Below are 13,848 nucleotides of genomic sequence, written 5' to 3' on the forward strand. Positions count from 1 at the left end.
CATCAGTTCAGGGTCTCCTTTGTCATATTTTTAATTTCATAATGTACCAAATGTTTTCAGTGGTGACCGGTCTGGACTGCAGGCAGGTCAGTTTAGCACCTGGACTCTTTTAATACAGAGCAGTGCTGCTGTAATGCATGCAGAATGTGGTTTGACACTGTCTTGCTGAAATAATCAAGGCCTTCCCTGAAAAAGACGTCGTCTGGATGGCAGCATATGTTGCTAAAACATGTATATATTGTTCAGCATTAATGGTGCCTTCACAGATGAGCACGTCACCCATGCCATGTGCACTAATGCCCCCCTACACCATCATGAATACTGGCTTTTGAACTGTGCACTGATAACAAGCTGAGTGGTCTTTAGCCCGGAGGACACAGTGTCCATGATTTCCAAAAAGAATGTCAAATGTTGATTCGTCGGACCACAGGACACTTTTCCACTTCCCCTCAGTCCATTTTAAATGAGCTCAGGCCCAGAGAAGGTGGCAGCGTTTCTGAATCCTGTTTATATTTGGTTTCTTCTTTGTGTTTTAGAGTTTTAACTTGTATTTTTAGATGCAGCGACAAACTGTTTTCACAGACAGTTTTTTTCATTGAACGTATTGTTGGCATTAAATTCAAAATGGGCATATATTTTTCGAAAAACAATATAATTTCTCAGTTTCAACATTTGATATGTTGTCTTTGTACTATGTTCAATGGAATATAGGGTTTAAATGATTTCATTTTGTTTTTATTTACATTTTGCACAGTGTCCCAAATTTTTCGGAAATGGGGTTGTATATATATATTTATATGTGCCTTAAGAATTGGCCATAAATAACATGAAGGTGAGATGATTTTCTTGTTTTTACTAGAAACCTTGGAGCAAAGATCTTCGTACATCTGGACCCGAGAGTTAGACTGTTTTGAAATTTCCTCAGAAATGACAGTTTTCTGCTTCCTGCACAAATTCCCAAATACTTTACACAGTTCAGCTCCCATACACGCTCCGAGGCTAATAACCATCTCATTAAGTCTCATTATGAGGAAATTGGAGCTAATTGTGATGCTTGCTAGGCCGTTGCTATGGAGACCAATCATCTTTACATCTCAGTGAGTCTGACAGTAGACACGGCTGTGATGCACAGATTTGTGTCTCAGTCTGACGCACTTTACCTCACAGCTTTGTTCATTATTGTTGTAAATGTGGAACCATAAAGCAGAACTTTATACAAAAACTCTCTCTGTGCATGAAGTCAGTCACATAAACAACCTGGAACACTTTCAGTGTTTAAGCATTCATAAACTGTTTTCATGTGACCACTGTGTTTCAAGATTATGGCTGAGATATCTGGTTATGGATTGGAAGGTGTTGTTTGTTACATGGTTCTTTATAGCACCAAAAAGGTTCTGCTACTGTTACGATGTCAAGATTGCAACAGTAGAAGAACCAGTGCTGTATAGAACTATTTTCAAAAGGATTCTATATAGAACCATATACAACACAATCTGCACAATCTGAAGAACCGTTTTACCATGCAAAGAACCATTTAAGCATGAAATGGTTCTATATAGAACTTATGATCCTAAATAGAACCATTGCCTTTACTAAAGATTTATATTTAAATATTTTCATTTCATTATATCAATTAAAACATCTGCCAGTGCAGTGGCCACTAGGGGGGGCTACTGAAAGAGGCTACTACAATATAATGCATCAGTCTGGAGGTGGTAACGTAACTGACTGCCTTTTATCGAGGACACATGTAGTGATAAGTGCTGATTCACATTATGAATATGACCTAATTAGTACACCACGGTGTAGCGCGGTTCCCACTGAGTTGTATTAAACTGGTCCTTAGTATAAAGCGTTAGCATTCATAAATGTAAATATAAACACAGGAACACTGACCTCTCCGTAGGTGATGGTGTCGTTGTAGATCCTCATCTCCGGGTAGACGTGCTCCAGGTACCAGCGGAAACTTTTACACTTCAGCCTGTTCCTGAGAGCGACCCGCTCAGATACGTCCCCAAAGTCCACACCCGGATTCTGAAGAACAGCAAATAAACACACTAACAAACACCAACAGACTGTTTACAGGAGATTCACGATCATCACTAACATACAGGAGCTGACAGAGGTCATCGCTATTTTGCTTTACGTTGAATTTAATATACAGAATTTTTAAAATCTAATTATATTATGCTACTGTAAGTAAGAGTTGATAGAATGTTGTCTGTTTACATCGTTTAATTTGACTTCCTTAAGCTTAATGATAGTGTTCGGCAGGGAATGGTGGTGTTTCTTGGAGAATCATGGTGTTAGAGAAAGGTAGTGTTTGGTGGATAATTGTATTGGTCTGAGAATATAAAATGTAAAAATGTTGGTGTTTGTTGAAGAATGGTGGTGTCTCATGGAGAACGTTTGGAGGAGCATGTAGGTGTTTGGTTGGAGAGTGATGGTTAGTGGAGAATAATGTGTTTGTTAGAGAAAGATGGTGTTTGGTGGAGAATTGTGTTTGAGAATGGTGGTGTTTGGTGGAGAATGATGGTGTTAGAGAATTGTACTGTTTTTGGTAGCAAATGGTGGTGTTTTAAGGAGCATGTTGGTGTTTGAGAATAGTGGTGTTTGGTGGAGAATGGTGATGTTTAATCAAAGAATGATGGTACTGGAGAATGATGGTGTTTGGCAGAGAATGATGGTGTTTGGCAGAGAATGATGGTGTTTGGTAGAGATCGATGGTGGCTGGTGGTAATGGTGGGGGTTATTGTGGAATGCTCACTGAGTTTAACTTGTTTTACTGATTCTTACTGCGACTGCATTATATCGTACAGTTATTTTTCTGGACATATAAGGTTCTTTTATGACAGTAAGGAAACATTAAGAAGCACCAAATGCTGGACTGGTTTGAAGCTGGTTTGAAACCAAATGCTGATTTGGTTTGTTGGATCTTTTGAGGAACTTTCTGAAGCTACAGATTGTTGTGGTTTGTTCTTGTTCGTTTGGTATGGAAAAGCTGTAAAAGAACCGGTGCCTCAACAGATCAGATGCACTCTGCTGTGACTGTGTGGACTGAAGTCTGTATGATTTGGACTGTTTAAAGAGTTTTGTAGAGGACTTTAGCTGCAGCATGGTTTACACTGTGGAGAGATAATGTGCAGAGAAAAGTGGGTCATGATTCATTCAGTTTGTCCATTTTCTTCTCTCTTCCTCTCTTTGTGGTGCTTATATGCAAAATTGGACAGTAAAAGTGGACAATAAAAGAGCGATCACATCAGTGCTGAACCGTGACTGTTAGAGCAGTTCAGCACATCAGAACACACCTCTTAAACAGTATAACATGATATGATAATGCTAATTTCTGATAGCACCCCTATGGAGCTTCTCATGTTATGTTAGCGCTAAGTTAATGCTGGTACACACTAAAAAAAACATTTATTTTATTTCATTTCATTCTGCCCACATGTTCTGTGCAAAACCTGCCCATGAGCCTAAACACCAAACACATTTTCTGATAACATACCAAAGAACATTTCACCTGGATCTTTCCCTGGCTAATTGCAAAGATAAAGTAAAAGAAATGATTTGAATTTGATGAAAAGTTATTGTTGCCATGTTGTTATCATTTTTGGACATTGAGAGTGTGCTCACAGTGTGCCTGGTCCCCTTGTACCGTGCCTGAGCATGACTGACGTCATGTTGGAGGTCTGGGCACAGACGGTTAGTGGTCCCACTAGACACGTACTGTGCCTGAGTCCATCTGAACCGTGCCTGAGCCCCTCTGTTCAAGTGGGGGCAAGGTACAGAGTGATCACACTAGTCCAGGGGTCGCAACCCAAATGTTAAGAAGAGCCACTTTGTCCTTTTACCAAAAATCAAACACCTTGAGAACCTTTTATGTCCATTCTATTGAAGTAACGTTTTACAATCTTGGCTGTATGTCTCAGTATGTGGTAATGTCCAAGTGTAGACTAAAAAATATAATATAAATTACTTAGTTTGCTCTGCTTTAATCTTTAGCTCAGCTACAACTGCTTTTCTCACATCTCCAGCAGGAAACTTTTCAGCAAAAGTAGAACAGTTTCTTGTAAAATGTCTCTTACCATTCAACTTTTTACGAGGCTGAAGTCGCTTCTCATTCGCCAGCTTCTTGTTTGTATTTTATCGTTCCACCTTAAATGGTGCCTGAGGTGCCAGAATGTAACTGCTGCACCATTTAAGGTGGAACAGGAAAATTCAAACAAGAAGCTGGCGAATGAGAAACTGACATTGAGTTTCAGTGTCTCGTTGCAGATTAAACATATCAGGAAACCAGCTGGAGTGATTATAAAAACAAATAAGTCCATTCATCTCCAAATTATCGATGTTCATCTTAAATCTCTCTCTTTGACGTTTCGTTAGCTACTAGCTAGATGAGACCTGTGTTGCTATGGTGACCAGCAGTCTGTGCTGATCTTCAGGGTTAAAGGGTGAATTAGCAGTTCTACATTAACTCCAGAGTTTAAGACCATTTATTGTTAAACTGTGTTGAACGATCAGCAGAGCTTTATTTTACTGTAAAGGAGGATTATTTTATTTTACCTATTTTATTTTAAGTCTAATTCTGACCACAACAGGGCAGTAAAAGAGCCGCATGTTGCCGACCCCTGCACTCGTCAAACAAACTGGACATTGGGGGTCAAATGTGCTCGGACACAGTATAGATTCCCTAGTGTGAGTACACCCTGAAACAAACAGAAAAGTCCATTCCAAACTCAAACTTGCCAAAGAGGCAAAATCAAATATACATGTAACTCAATATGTAAACTATATAATTAACTGTGTAGCTACATTTAAACAACAATTTAATGTTGAGAAACAACGCTAATAACTAAAACGATAAACGTGGTCAGACTTACGTTCATGGGGATGTTCCAGGCCATGTAGACGTGCGATTTGAACTCGTCCATCCACACCTCTGCGGCCCTCAGCGCATTGCGTTTGGCGTAGTAGTCGATGTCGTTGTTGTACGGCTTCTTTGTGCGCTCGATGTGGGCGACTCGAGCGCACGGCAGCACCTCCATACTGCCCCCACACTGCCACACCTAGAGAGGAAGAACCGGTATTACACCCTTTAACTGCAGCCTTATCAATTACAGTCTCAGGCTCCGCCCACTAATGTGCTCCTTCATAGCTGCTGAGCGGCTGGACAAGCTTTACAGGATGGTGGTAAAAAAGTTCATTTATCATTTAATAATGATTCCAAAGAAAGTTGGGACAATGTGTGAAATGCTATTAATAAAACAGAAAGCAGTGATTGTGGATTCTGTTTGACCAGTTTTAAATTTTAAACAGTACAAAAACAACCTTTGAGGTTTTGCCTTTTGAACTTCCAAAAACAGTCCAAAAAGTTAGAACAGGATCACGTTTCCCACTGTGTTACATCACCTTTTCTGATTAAGTCTTCAGCTGTACAACCGTACAGGTTCTTCATTGTCCTATTTCGCTCTTCATAATGCGCCAAATATGGTTCTTCAAGGGTTCTTTAGTAAAGACAATGGTTCTATATAGAACCATAAACATTCAAAGTACCATTTGCATGATTAATTGGTTCTTTTCTTGGCGAAATGGTTCTCCAGATTGATGGAGAATGTGGTGTGTATGGTTCTACATACAACCTTTGTGTTTCTATATAGCAACAAAAAATGGTTCTTCTGTTGAATATAAACTTGACATAGTAACAACAGCAGATGCCTTTTTGGTGCTGTATAGGTGAAACATCCGAACAAGTTTCCACTGAGCATTAGTCCAGTTCAGATGAGCCTGAGCCCAGAGAAGTCGGTGGCGTTTCTGGACGTTGTTGTTATGTGACTTCCGCTGTACAGCGTACAGTCTTTTGTGGATGCAGTGACGGATGGTGTTTATTGATGACACTTTATCAAAGTATTCCTGAGGGGTCGAAGGTCATGGACATTCGGTTGTGGTTTTCAGACTTTTCCTTTACGCACAGAGATTACTCCGGATTCTCTGTATGTTTTGACGATTTTATGCACTATAAAGGATGAAATACCCAACACATTTGCAATCACTGTTCTTAAACTGCTGGATCATTTGCTGGCAAAGTGGCCTCGACCCATCCTCGCTCATAGGGGACTACCTTCCCTGGATGGTAGTGGTTGGTGTAGTGTAGTGGGTAACACCTCTGCCCTCTACGCTGTAGACTGGGGTTCAATCCCCACCTGGATAAAAACTCTACACATACCAATAAGAGTCCTTAGGCAAGACTCCTAACACTGCCTTCACCTACCTGTGTAAAATGATCAAATTGTAAGTCGCTCTGGATAAGAGCGTCTGCCAAATGCCTTAAATGTAATGGATGCTTCTTTTATACCCTAGCATGATTGCACTTATTTAAAGGGGCATCACTTATTATGATTATTGTTCAAAATTGTATTTTTTGGTGTCTAGAATAGATTTAGATGCTTCAATGCTCAAAAAAGATATTTCTCAGACTGTACATTTCTATTCACTCTCTGCCTGAAACGCTCTGTTAGAGCTCCTGTGTCTTTAAGCCCCGCTTCCCTATGAGCCCAGTGTGCTCTGATTGGTCAGTTCACCCACTCTGTTCTGATTGCTCAACCTCCAAAGTGGTTCCACCCCTTCACGTTCCGCCCCTGTCCTGCAGTCTGCAGAGAGACCATTCTCTCCTGAGCAGCTGTAACTGCTCTGGCTGTTTCTCCAGCGGCGTCGGTTCTACCGTATCAGTTTGATCCAGAGTGGATCCTGAAAGTCCAGTCAGCGTCTCTCCACACGCTACAGCACTGAACACACTCTTCTTCCTCCAGTAGCCGCTGTGCGCTGTGTGAGGGGGTGGACCTCGCCAGCAGTTGGGCAGTAAGGACTGTGTTATGAGATGATGTCATCCTGTAACAAAGGAAAAGGGCTGGAATTCCAACAAGGCGTTTCAGGCAGCTGAGAAAAGTGGGTTCTGTGGGAGAGAGTTTCTCCCTCTGGAGGGAACACTGAGCTCTGGGACTTTGCAGAACGTTTATATGCACGAAAAGCTACAACACACTAAAGGAAAGAGAAAAACCGGAGAAGCATAACAGGACTTTTAAGATGTTTTCTGAACACTTCACAATGTTTCTAGTCTTATATTGCTCCTGCCCGGACCTTTTTGGAACAAGTTGCATGCATTCATTTCGGAATGATTGTGTATTTACAAAGAAAAATGATGATGTTGATCAGATAAAACATCACATTTTGCCTTTCTCATGTTCTTATTTAAATACAGGTGAAAGTGTATTTACAAATCGCTGCTTTCAGTTTTTAGTAGCATTCTGTCCCAACTTTTTTAGAACTGAATTTTGCACTAACGCACTATTATTTGTTAGAAAGTGGCTTGTATTTGAAATGCAGTCTCCTCTACAGGCCAGACAAATCAAGGCTAAACTAAGAACCTCTACTATGAGGGCTTTAATCAGATGAAAATATGGAAATATGGCCGGCGCTTCGCCCGACACTCCGACATATGACATTTTATAATGGGAAACAAAAAGCAATGACACGTAATCATGGTATATAATACGCCGCTGAGAGCGCCCGATCCCGCTGATTACGATACTGATTGCAATTTCAATGAGTTATGCAGCAATCTGTGACGGAATACATTCCCATCCACACACAAACTGCAAATCAGCTCTCCGCCAGACACTTTTCACTGCAGTTCACTAACGAAAGAGTGCAGCCTTCAGAAAGGTCATTAAAGAGAACAGCAATAAATTTACTACATCAGGGTTTCCTGGCAATCCTCTGAGCAAGAAACCGCTATTTATGACTGACAAACAGCCACGATCGATCGGTTTATCTCATTAACAAAACATACACTCAGTGACAAAACCCTTTATATGGAACGCCAGAGTGTTCCAGCTTGATATGATGCCAAACTCATAACAATAAAACGCAATTCAATTTCACAAAGGCTGGTTTTCATATACAAAGCTAAATCCCTAGTGTCGAACACAGGACTCTCCAGAATCATCTGCACTTTCATGTGTTTTTCTCTTTGAATAATTTAACTTGATAAGAGGCTTCATTTATATTACATTATCACTGTAAGATCAAGATAAGAAACATTTTACAGCATTTCTTGCTCATTTATACCAAAATGTGCTATTAATTATGCAGGACTGTGTTTATATAGTACCTCACCAAAGCTGCTAATATAATTCTTTCTTTGTATATATGGATCATTCATAACTGATCTCGGACTTTAGACTAAAACCCCTTTGCTCTGAGTGACTCTAAACCTTAATTATGATTATTTTATTAAAACTAAAGATTGAACATTCAATTTTGTCTCTACCAAAACAGTCATAACTCTACCAAACTGTACCAAATGTTTCAGTTGTGACTGCTGTGGTGACAATTTCAGCTCATTTTGAGCTCAAAAACAAACACAGCTCTGAACAGCTGTTCACACAGAAAATCATCATATTTTTCATTAAAACACTAAAAGTGCTGAACTGCAGAAAATATGGCGATTCTTAATGTTCCACACTGATTTTCAGACTTTGGGACTCATTTACTTCAAAACAATGGGATCTAACTGCTCACTGTGTGGCCATGAGGGACAGGGATGCAGCCTCACTTCCTGCTTTAAAATGCAGGGGCGTGGTTAAAATAAGGCTCCGCCTACAGACTAAAACTGAATTTCGGTAGTAACATGAAAACGTGGAACAGCAAGTTTTTAAAAAAAAATTAAACTGATGTGAAATCGAGATATTCCAACTTATTATTGTATTATTCTATATAATTCTTTACATATTATTGTATTATTTTCTAAGAATTATATTTATATCTAAATTTAGGGGTTAGGGGGTTTGGGCAGGCTCCTTCCAACAGAAAGTATCCTTTTACTGTCTCTTTTAATGTCTTGGATTTAAATAGATCAGAACCTATTTTTTGTAAAACTCTCTCTCTCTCTCTCTTTATATATATATATATATATATATATATATATATATATATATATATATGTGTGTGTGTGTGTGTGTGTGTGTGTGTGTGTGTGTTTGTGTGTAGTACAGTACACCACCTTCAGTCACTCTCAGCGCTCTGGGGCATTACGCCAAAAGACAGAGCAGAAAAAGTGGATGTGTCTGAACGACAGCCAGGCTTTTATCTCCGGCTGTCAGAGCGCAGATGCCCATTTATGCTGTTTATTGTACTTTTTATAGTCCTATTGATTATCGGTTGGTTTTCAAGGGGCTGATTAGTGAAATACGGCTCAGAACGTGGAGCCCGGCAAGAAAATCCAATTAAATCATCCTGAGCTTAATCTGCACTGTACATCATATAAAACTGCCTCATATAATTAACACTGGAATAACACACAGAGCTTTGACTGTTTCACTTCTGAGAGACAGAAGGCAGAACGGATGAACGAATGAAGGAGAGAGTGTGTTCAGTAAAGTTCTGCACATCAGCAAAATCGCTGACTAACCGTTTGAGAAAAGTGGAATAAATTTGTGTTTTTAATGCTAAACTCTAACAGAACACGTCATGTATTGACAGGCCCTGGTTGTTAAGCATCTTTTGACCTCGCTGCACTGCAAATGATAGGCGTTAAAGCGATCTGGTGGAGAACCAGATTTACCCAGGTACGGTTCCACTGTGCCCAAGATGACGAGAGTTTGGAGAAAGTGCCAATTTAACCAGCAAGCTGATTGGCTCTTTTTCTTGAAGGGCGGGACTTTCTCCATAAACAGATATACTACATACTATAGTAAACACCTAGCAATCACCACCAAAGCAACCCCAAAGCAACACCCTAGCAACCACCTGGGTAAATACCATAGTATACCATAGTAATCACCTAGCAAAGACCTTGAATACTATAGCATTACAAGGCAACACCATATACACCACTTGTTTAAATACTAAAGTATACAATGATAAACATCTAGCAATCACCTCTAATACAATAGCAACCACAAAGCAACATCCTAGCAACCACCTGGGTAAATACCATAATACACTATAGCAAACACCTAGCAATCACCTTTAATACCATAGCAACCACAGAGCAACATCCTCACACCCATCTGGGTAAATACCACAGTGTACAACAGTAAACACCTAGCAATTACCTCCAATACCTATCAACCACCTGGGTAAATACCATAGCATGGTAGTGTAACCACCTAGCAATCACTACTAATATCATAGTAACCCCAGAGCAACACCCTAGCGACCACCTGGCTATATACTATAGAAAACACCTAGCAATCACCTCCAATACCATAGCAACCCCAAAGCAACATCCTCACACCCATCTGGGTAAATACCACAGTGTACTACAGTAAACACCTAGCAATTACCTCCAATACCACAGCATTCACAAAGCAACACCCAAGCAACCACCAGAGACAGACTAACGTACATTTGATGAAATTTCTCTATATGCTGCTAATGTGTTTAGCAATGCTAATGTACTTTAGTCCATGTTTATAGATCACAGTGAGTCATACAGAGTCAGAAACCACAGAATTAAGACTATTAGAGACACTGAACACCTCCACACAGTCTGAGGCCAGTGAGTGATAATTTAAGCATGCAGTTAGCACCACGCTAATTGTGAGTATTAGCCTCCTTTGGCTACATTAGCCCTGCAGCTCCAGGGCTAAAAATAAAGAAGCAAACTTCAGAGACCAAACAGACGCTATGCTGCAGGATTGTTTTGATCATGTGGACTGGGAAATGTTCCGTGATTCGTCGGGCAGCGTGGACGAGTACGCAGACACAGTCACCGCCTTCATACGCAAGTGTGTTGATGACGTAGCGCCCTGCAGACAAGTCCGCGTTTACCCCAATCAGAAGCCCTGGCTGAACTGTGAGGTTCGCTCCGCCCTCAGCGCACGCAGCGCTGCATTCAGAGCGGGAAATACGGAGGAGTACAAGCAATCCAACTACGCTCTCCGTAAATCCATCAGAGCAGCTAAACGTGCGTACAGAATGAAAGTGGAAGCACAGTTCAACACAGCCAACACACGAAGCTTATGGCAGGGGTTAAATACAATCTCTGACTATAAAACTGCCTCTCGCACTCTGCCCAGTACCAGCGCTGATCTGCCGGACGAGCTTAATAACTTCTACGCTCGCTTCGACGGAATTCCCGCAACACCACTGGAGAGCGCCCCGCCCACCGCTGATCCCAACGCCCCCTCCGTCTCCGTAGCTGATGTGTGCAAAGCCTTTAAGAGGGTGAACCCACGCAAGTCAGCAGGACCAGATGGCATTCCCGGGAGAGTGCTTAAAGCCTGCTACAGGGAACTAGCAGGAGTTTTTGCAGACATCTATAACACCTCACTGTTTCTCTCGGTCGTGCCAGCTAGTTTCAAACTAGCCACCGTTGTGCCAGTTCCAAAGACAGCTAGTATTACCTGTCTGAACGACTGGCGACCTGTTGCCCTGACCTCCATCGTAAGCAAATGCTTTGAGAGGCTGGTCAGGGATATCATCTGTTCCTCACTGCCTGCCACCCTGGACCCACTGCAATTTGCATATAGGCGGAATAGATCCACCGACGATGCAATCGCCCTGACCCTGCACACTGCCCTCTCCCACCTGGAAAAGAAGGACACGTATGTGAGAATGCTGTTTGTAGACTACAGTTCAGCATTCAACACAATCGTTCCTTCGAGGCTCGACTGCAAGCTCCGGGATCTGGGTCTGAACAGCACACTGTGCAGCTGGATCCTGAACTTCCTGACGGACCGACGGCAGGTGGTAAGGATGGGAAGTATCACATCCTCCTCTTTGACCCTCAACATCGGAGCCCCCCAGGGTTGTGTGCTCAGCCCGCTCCTGTACTCCCTGTACACCCATGACTGCACTGCTAGACACAGCTCCAACGTCATCATAAAGTTTGCTGACGACACAACAGTTGTGGGCCTGATCTCCAACAGCGATGAATCGGCCTACAGAGAGGAGGTTAAAATCCTGGAAAACTGGTGCCAGGAGAATAACCTCTCTCTAAACGTCAGTAAGACCAAGGAGCTGATCGTGGACTTCAGGAAGCAGGAGACAGTACACCCATCGATTTCCATCAATGGGACTGCGGTAGAGAGGGTCAGCAGCTTTAAGTTTCTCGGTGTTCACATCAGCGAGGACCTGACATGGGCAGTGCACACCTCACAGGTGGTGAAGAAGGCCCACCAGCGCCTCTACTTCCTCAGAAGGCTGAGGAGGTTTGGCCTGAACCCCAGCATCCTTAAGACCTTCTACACCTGCACTGTGGAAAGCATCCTGACGGGCAGCATCACCACCTGGTACGGGAACTGTACTGTTCGTGAGAGGAAATCTCTGCAGAGGGTGGTGCGGACAGCACAGTCCATCACCGGGGTTCAGCTCCCTAACCTATTGGATTTATACACCAGTCGCTGCCTGAGGAAATCCAGAAGGATTATGAAGGACCCCTCCCATCCTAGTCACTGTCTGTTCTCTCAGCTGCCGAGTGGTAGGAGGCTCAGAAGCTTAAAAGCCAGAACCAGTCGGCTCAAAGACAGCTTCTTCCCCCATGCAACCAGGCTATTGAACAGCCAGTAATCACTGCTCTGCCCAGCCCAACCCTTCCCATTACACGTACGTGCACCCACTGTACTCCCGCACTTTACTTGCATAACTGGACTTTGAATACCTATCCAAAGACAATACTCTCCCCCTGCGCTTCCACTTAACTTCCTGTACCTTGCACTTTACTAAATACTCTGCCACCTACTGTACCATCTTCTACCTCCACACCTAGTGTGATTACTTGCACATCTACATAGCATTGTAATATCCATTACTATATATAGTATATAGTTGATTACACTCACTCTACATTCCCAGTGCAATATTATATGTCTCGGTGCAATATTATTATTTTTAAGTTATTGTGTAAGATTATATGTATATATTTTAGTTAAATTGGTTTTATCTATTCTTCTATCCTATCTATAGTTTTGTTTATCTATGTGTAAATACTGTTCTCTGCATAATTTGTGGAACTCGCACTCAAGTTTTTCACTCACCTGTGTCCCTGTACTCTTGTGATGTGACAATAAATCTGATTTGATTTGATTTGATTTGATGTTTCGGCTGATTGACTACATTTGGGGTAAAGGGGGGGTTAATTGGAGCAAACTGGGAACTCGCTCGCAAACTCTCTCTCTTTCTACCTCTCTCTCTCTCTCTCTTCCTCTCTCAATCTCTCTCTCTCTCTCCCTCTCAATCTCTCCCCCTCTCTCTCTCTCTCATTCTCTTTATCTCTCTCTTCCTCTCTCCCCCTCCCTCTTCCCCTCTGCCCCTCCTCTTCTCTCTTCCCCCTCTCTCCCAGGCTCAGTGTGAGGTAAATATGTCTCAGTCTAAGCAATCATCATTTCATCATGGTTGCCGTGGTGTCCAGGGGCCTGAAGTCATCTCTAATGCTGTGATTTGGTTTGCTAATGCTAATGCTAATGCTGAGCTGATATGTCAGCAGAGACGGCAGCATAAGAACACACACGCACACACACACACACACACGCACACACACACACGCACGCGCACACACACGCACACACACACACACGCACACACACACACACACACACACACACGCTCTGCACTGCAGTGAAAGGCCACATTAACACTGACCCACATTACGCAGTCAGGTTAAACTAATCATGTTCACATTAAACTACCTTTACTGTGTACATACTGTCTTTACATTCATATTCATTCATTTTAGCATGCAGTACATCGCGAAGTAAGCTCGGCACATTTTGCTGGAGCAGCACATCATCCAGGTATCTTTGCTGAAATTCATGTTGGTCACATTCTGCACACTGTCTACTACTT

At 42.1% G+C, this 13,848-nt stretch overlaps 1 protein-coding gene across 1 annotated transcript in view; it reads right to left on the reverse strand.

Moving 5' to 3' along the window:
• galnt9 (polypeptide N-acetylgalactosaminyltransferase 9) overlaps positions 1 to 13,848 on the reverse strand; it is a 129,975-nt gene that overhangs the window by 13,483 nt on the left and 102,644 nt on the right. Inside the window, exons 7-8 of the mRNA XM_036598955.1 lie at positions 4,884 to 5,069; positions 1,897 to 2,034 (exon numbers count right to left, since the gene is read on the reverse strand). Coding sequence (XP_036454848.1) covers positions 1,897 to 2,034; positions 4,884 to 5,069 — 324 coding nt within the window. The remainder of the gene's footprint in view (positions 1 to 1,896; positions 2,035 to 4,883; positions 5,070 to 13,848) is intronic.

The sequence above is a fragment of the Colossoma macropomum genome, unplaced genomic scaffold, assembly GCF_904425465.1.
Source record: "Colossoma macropomum unplaced genomic scaffold, Colossoma_macropomum, whole genome shotgun sequence".
In the NCBI taxonomy this organism is placed as follows: Eukaryota; Metazoa; Chordata; class Actinopteri; order Characiformes; family Serrasalmidae; genus Colossoma; species Colossoma macropomum.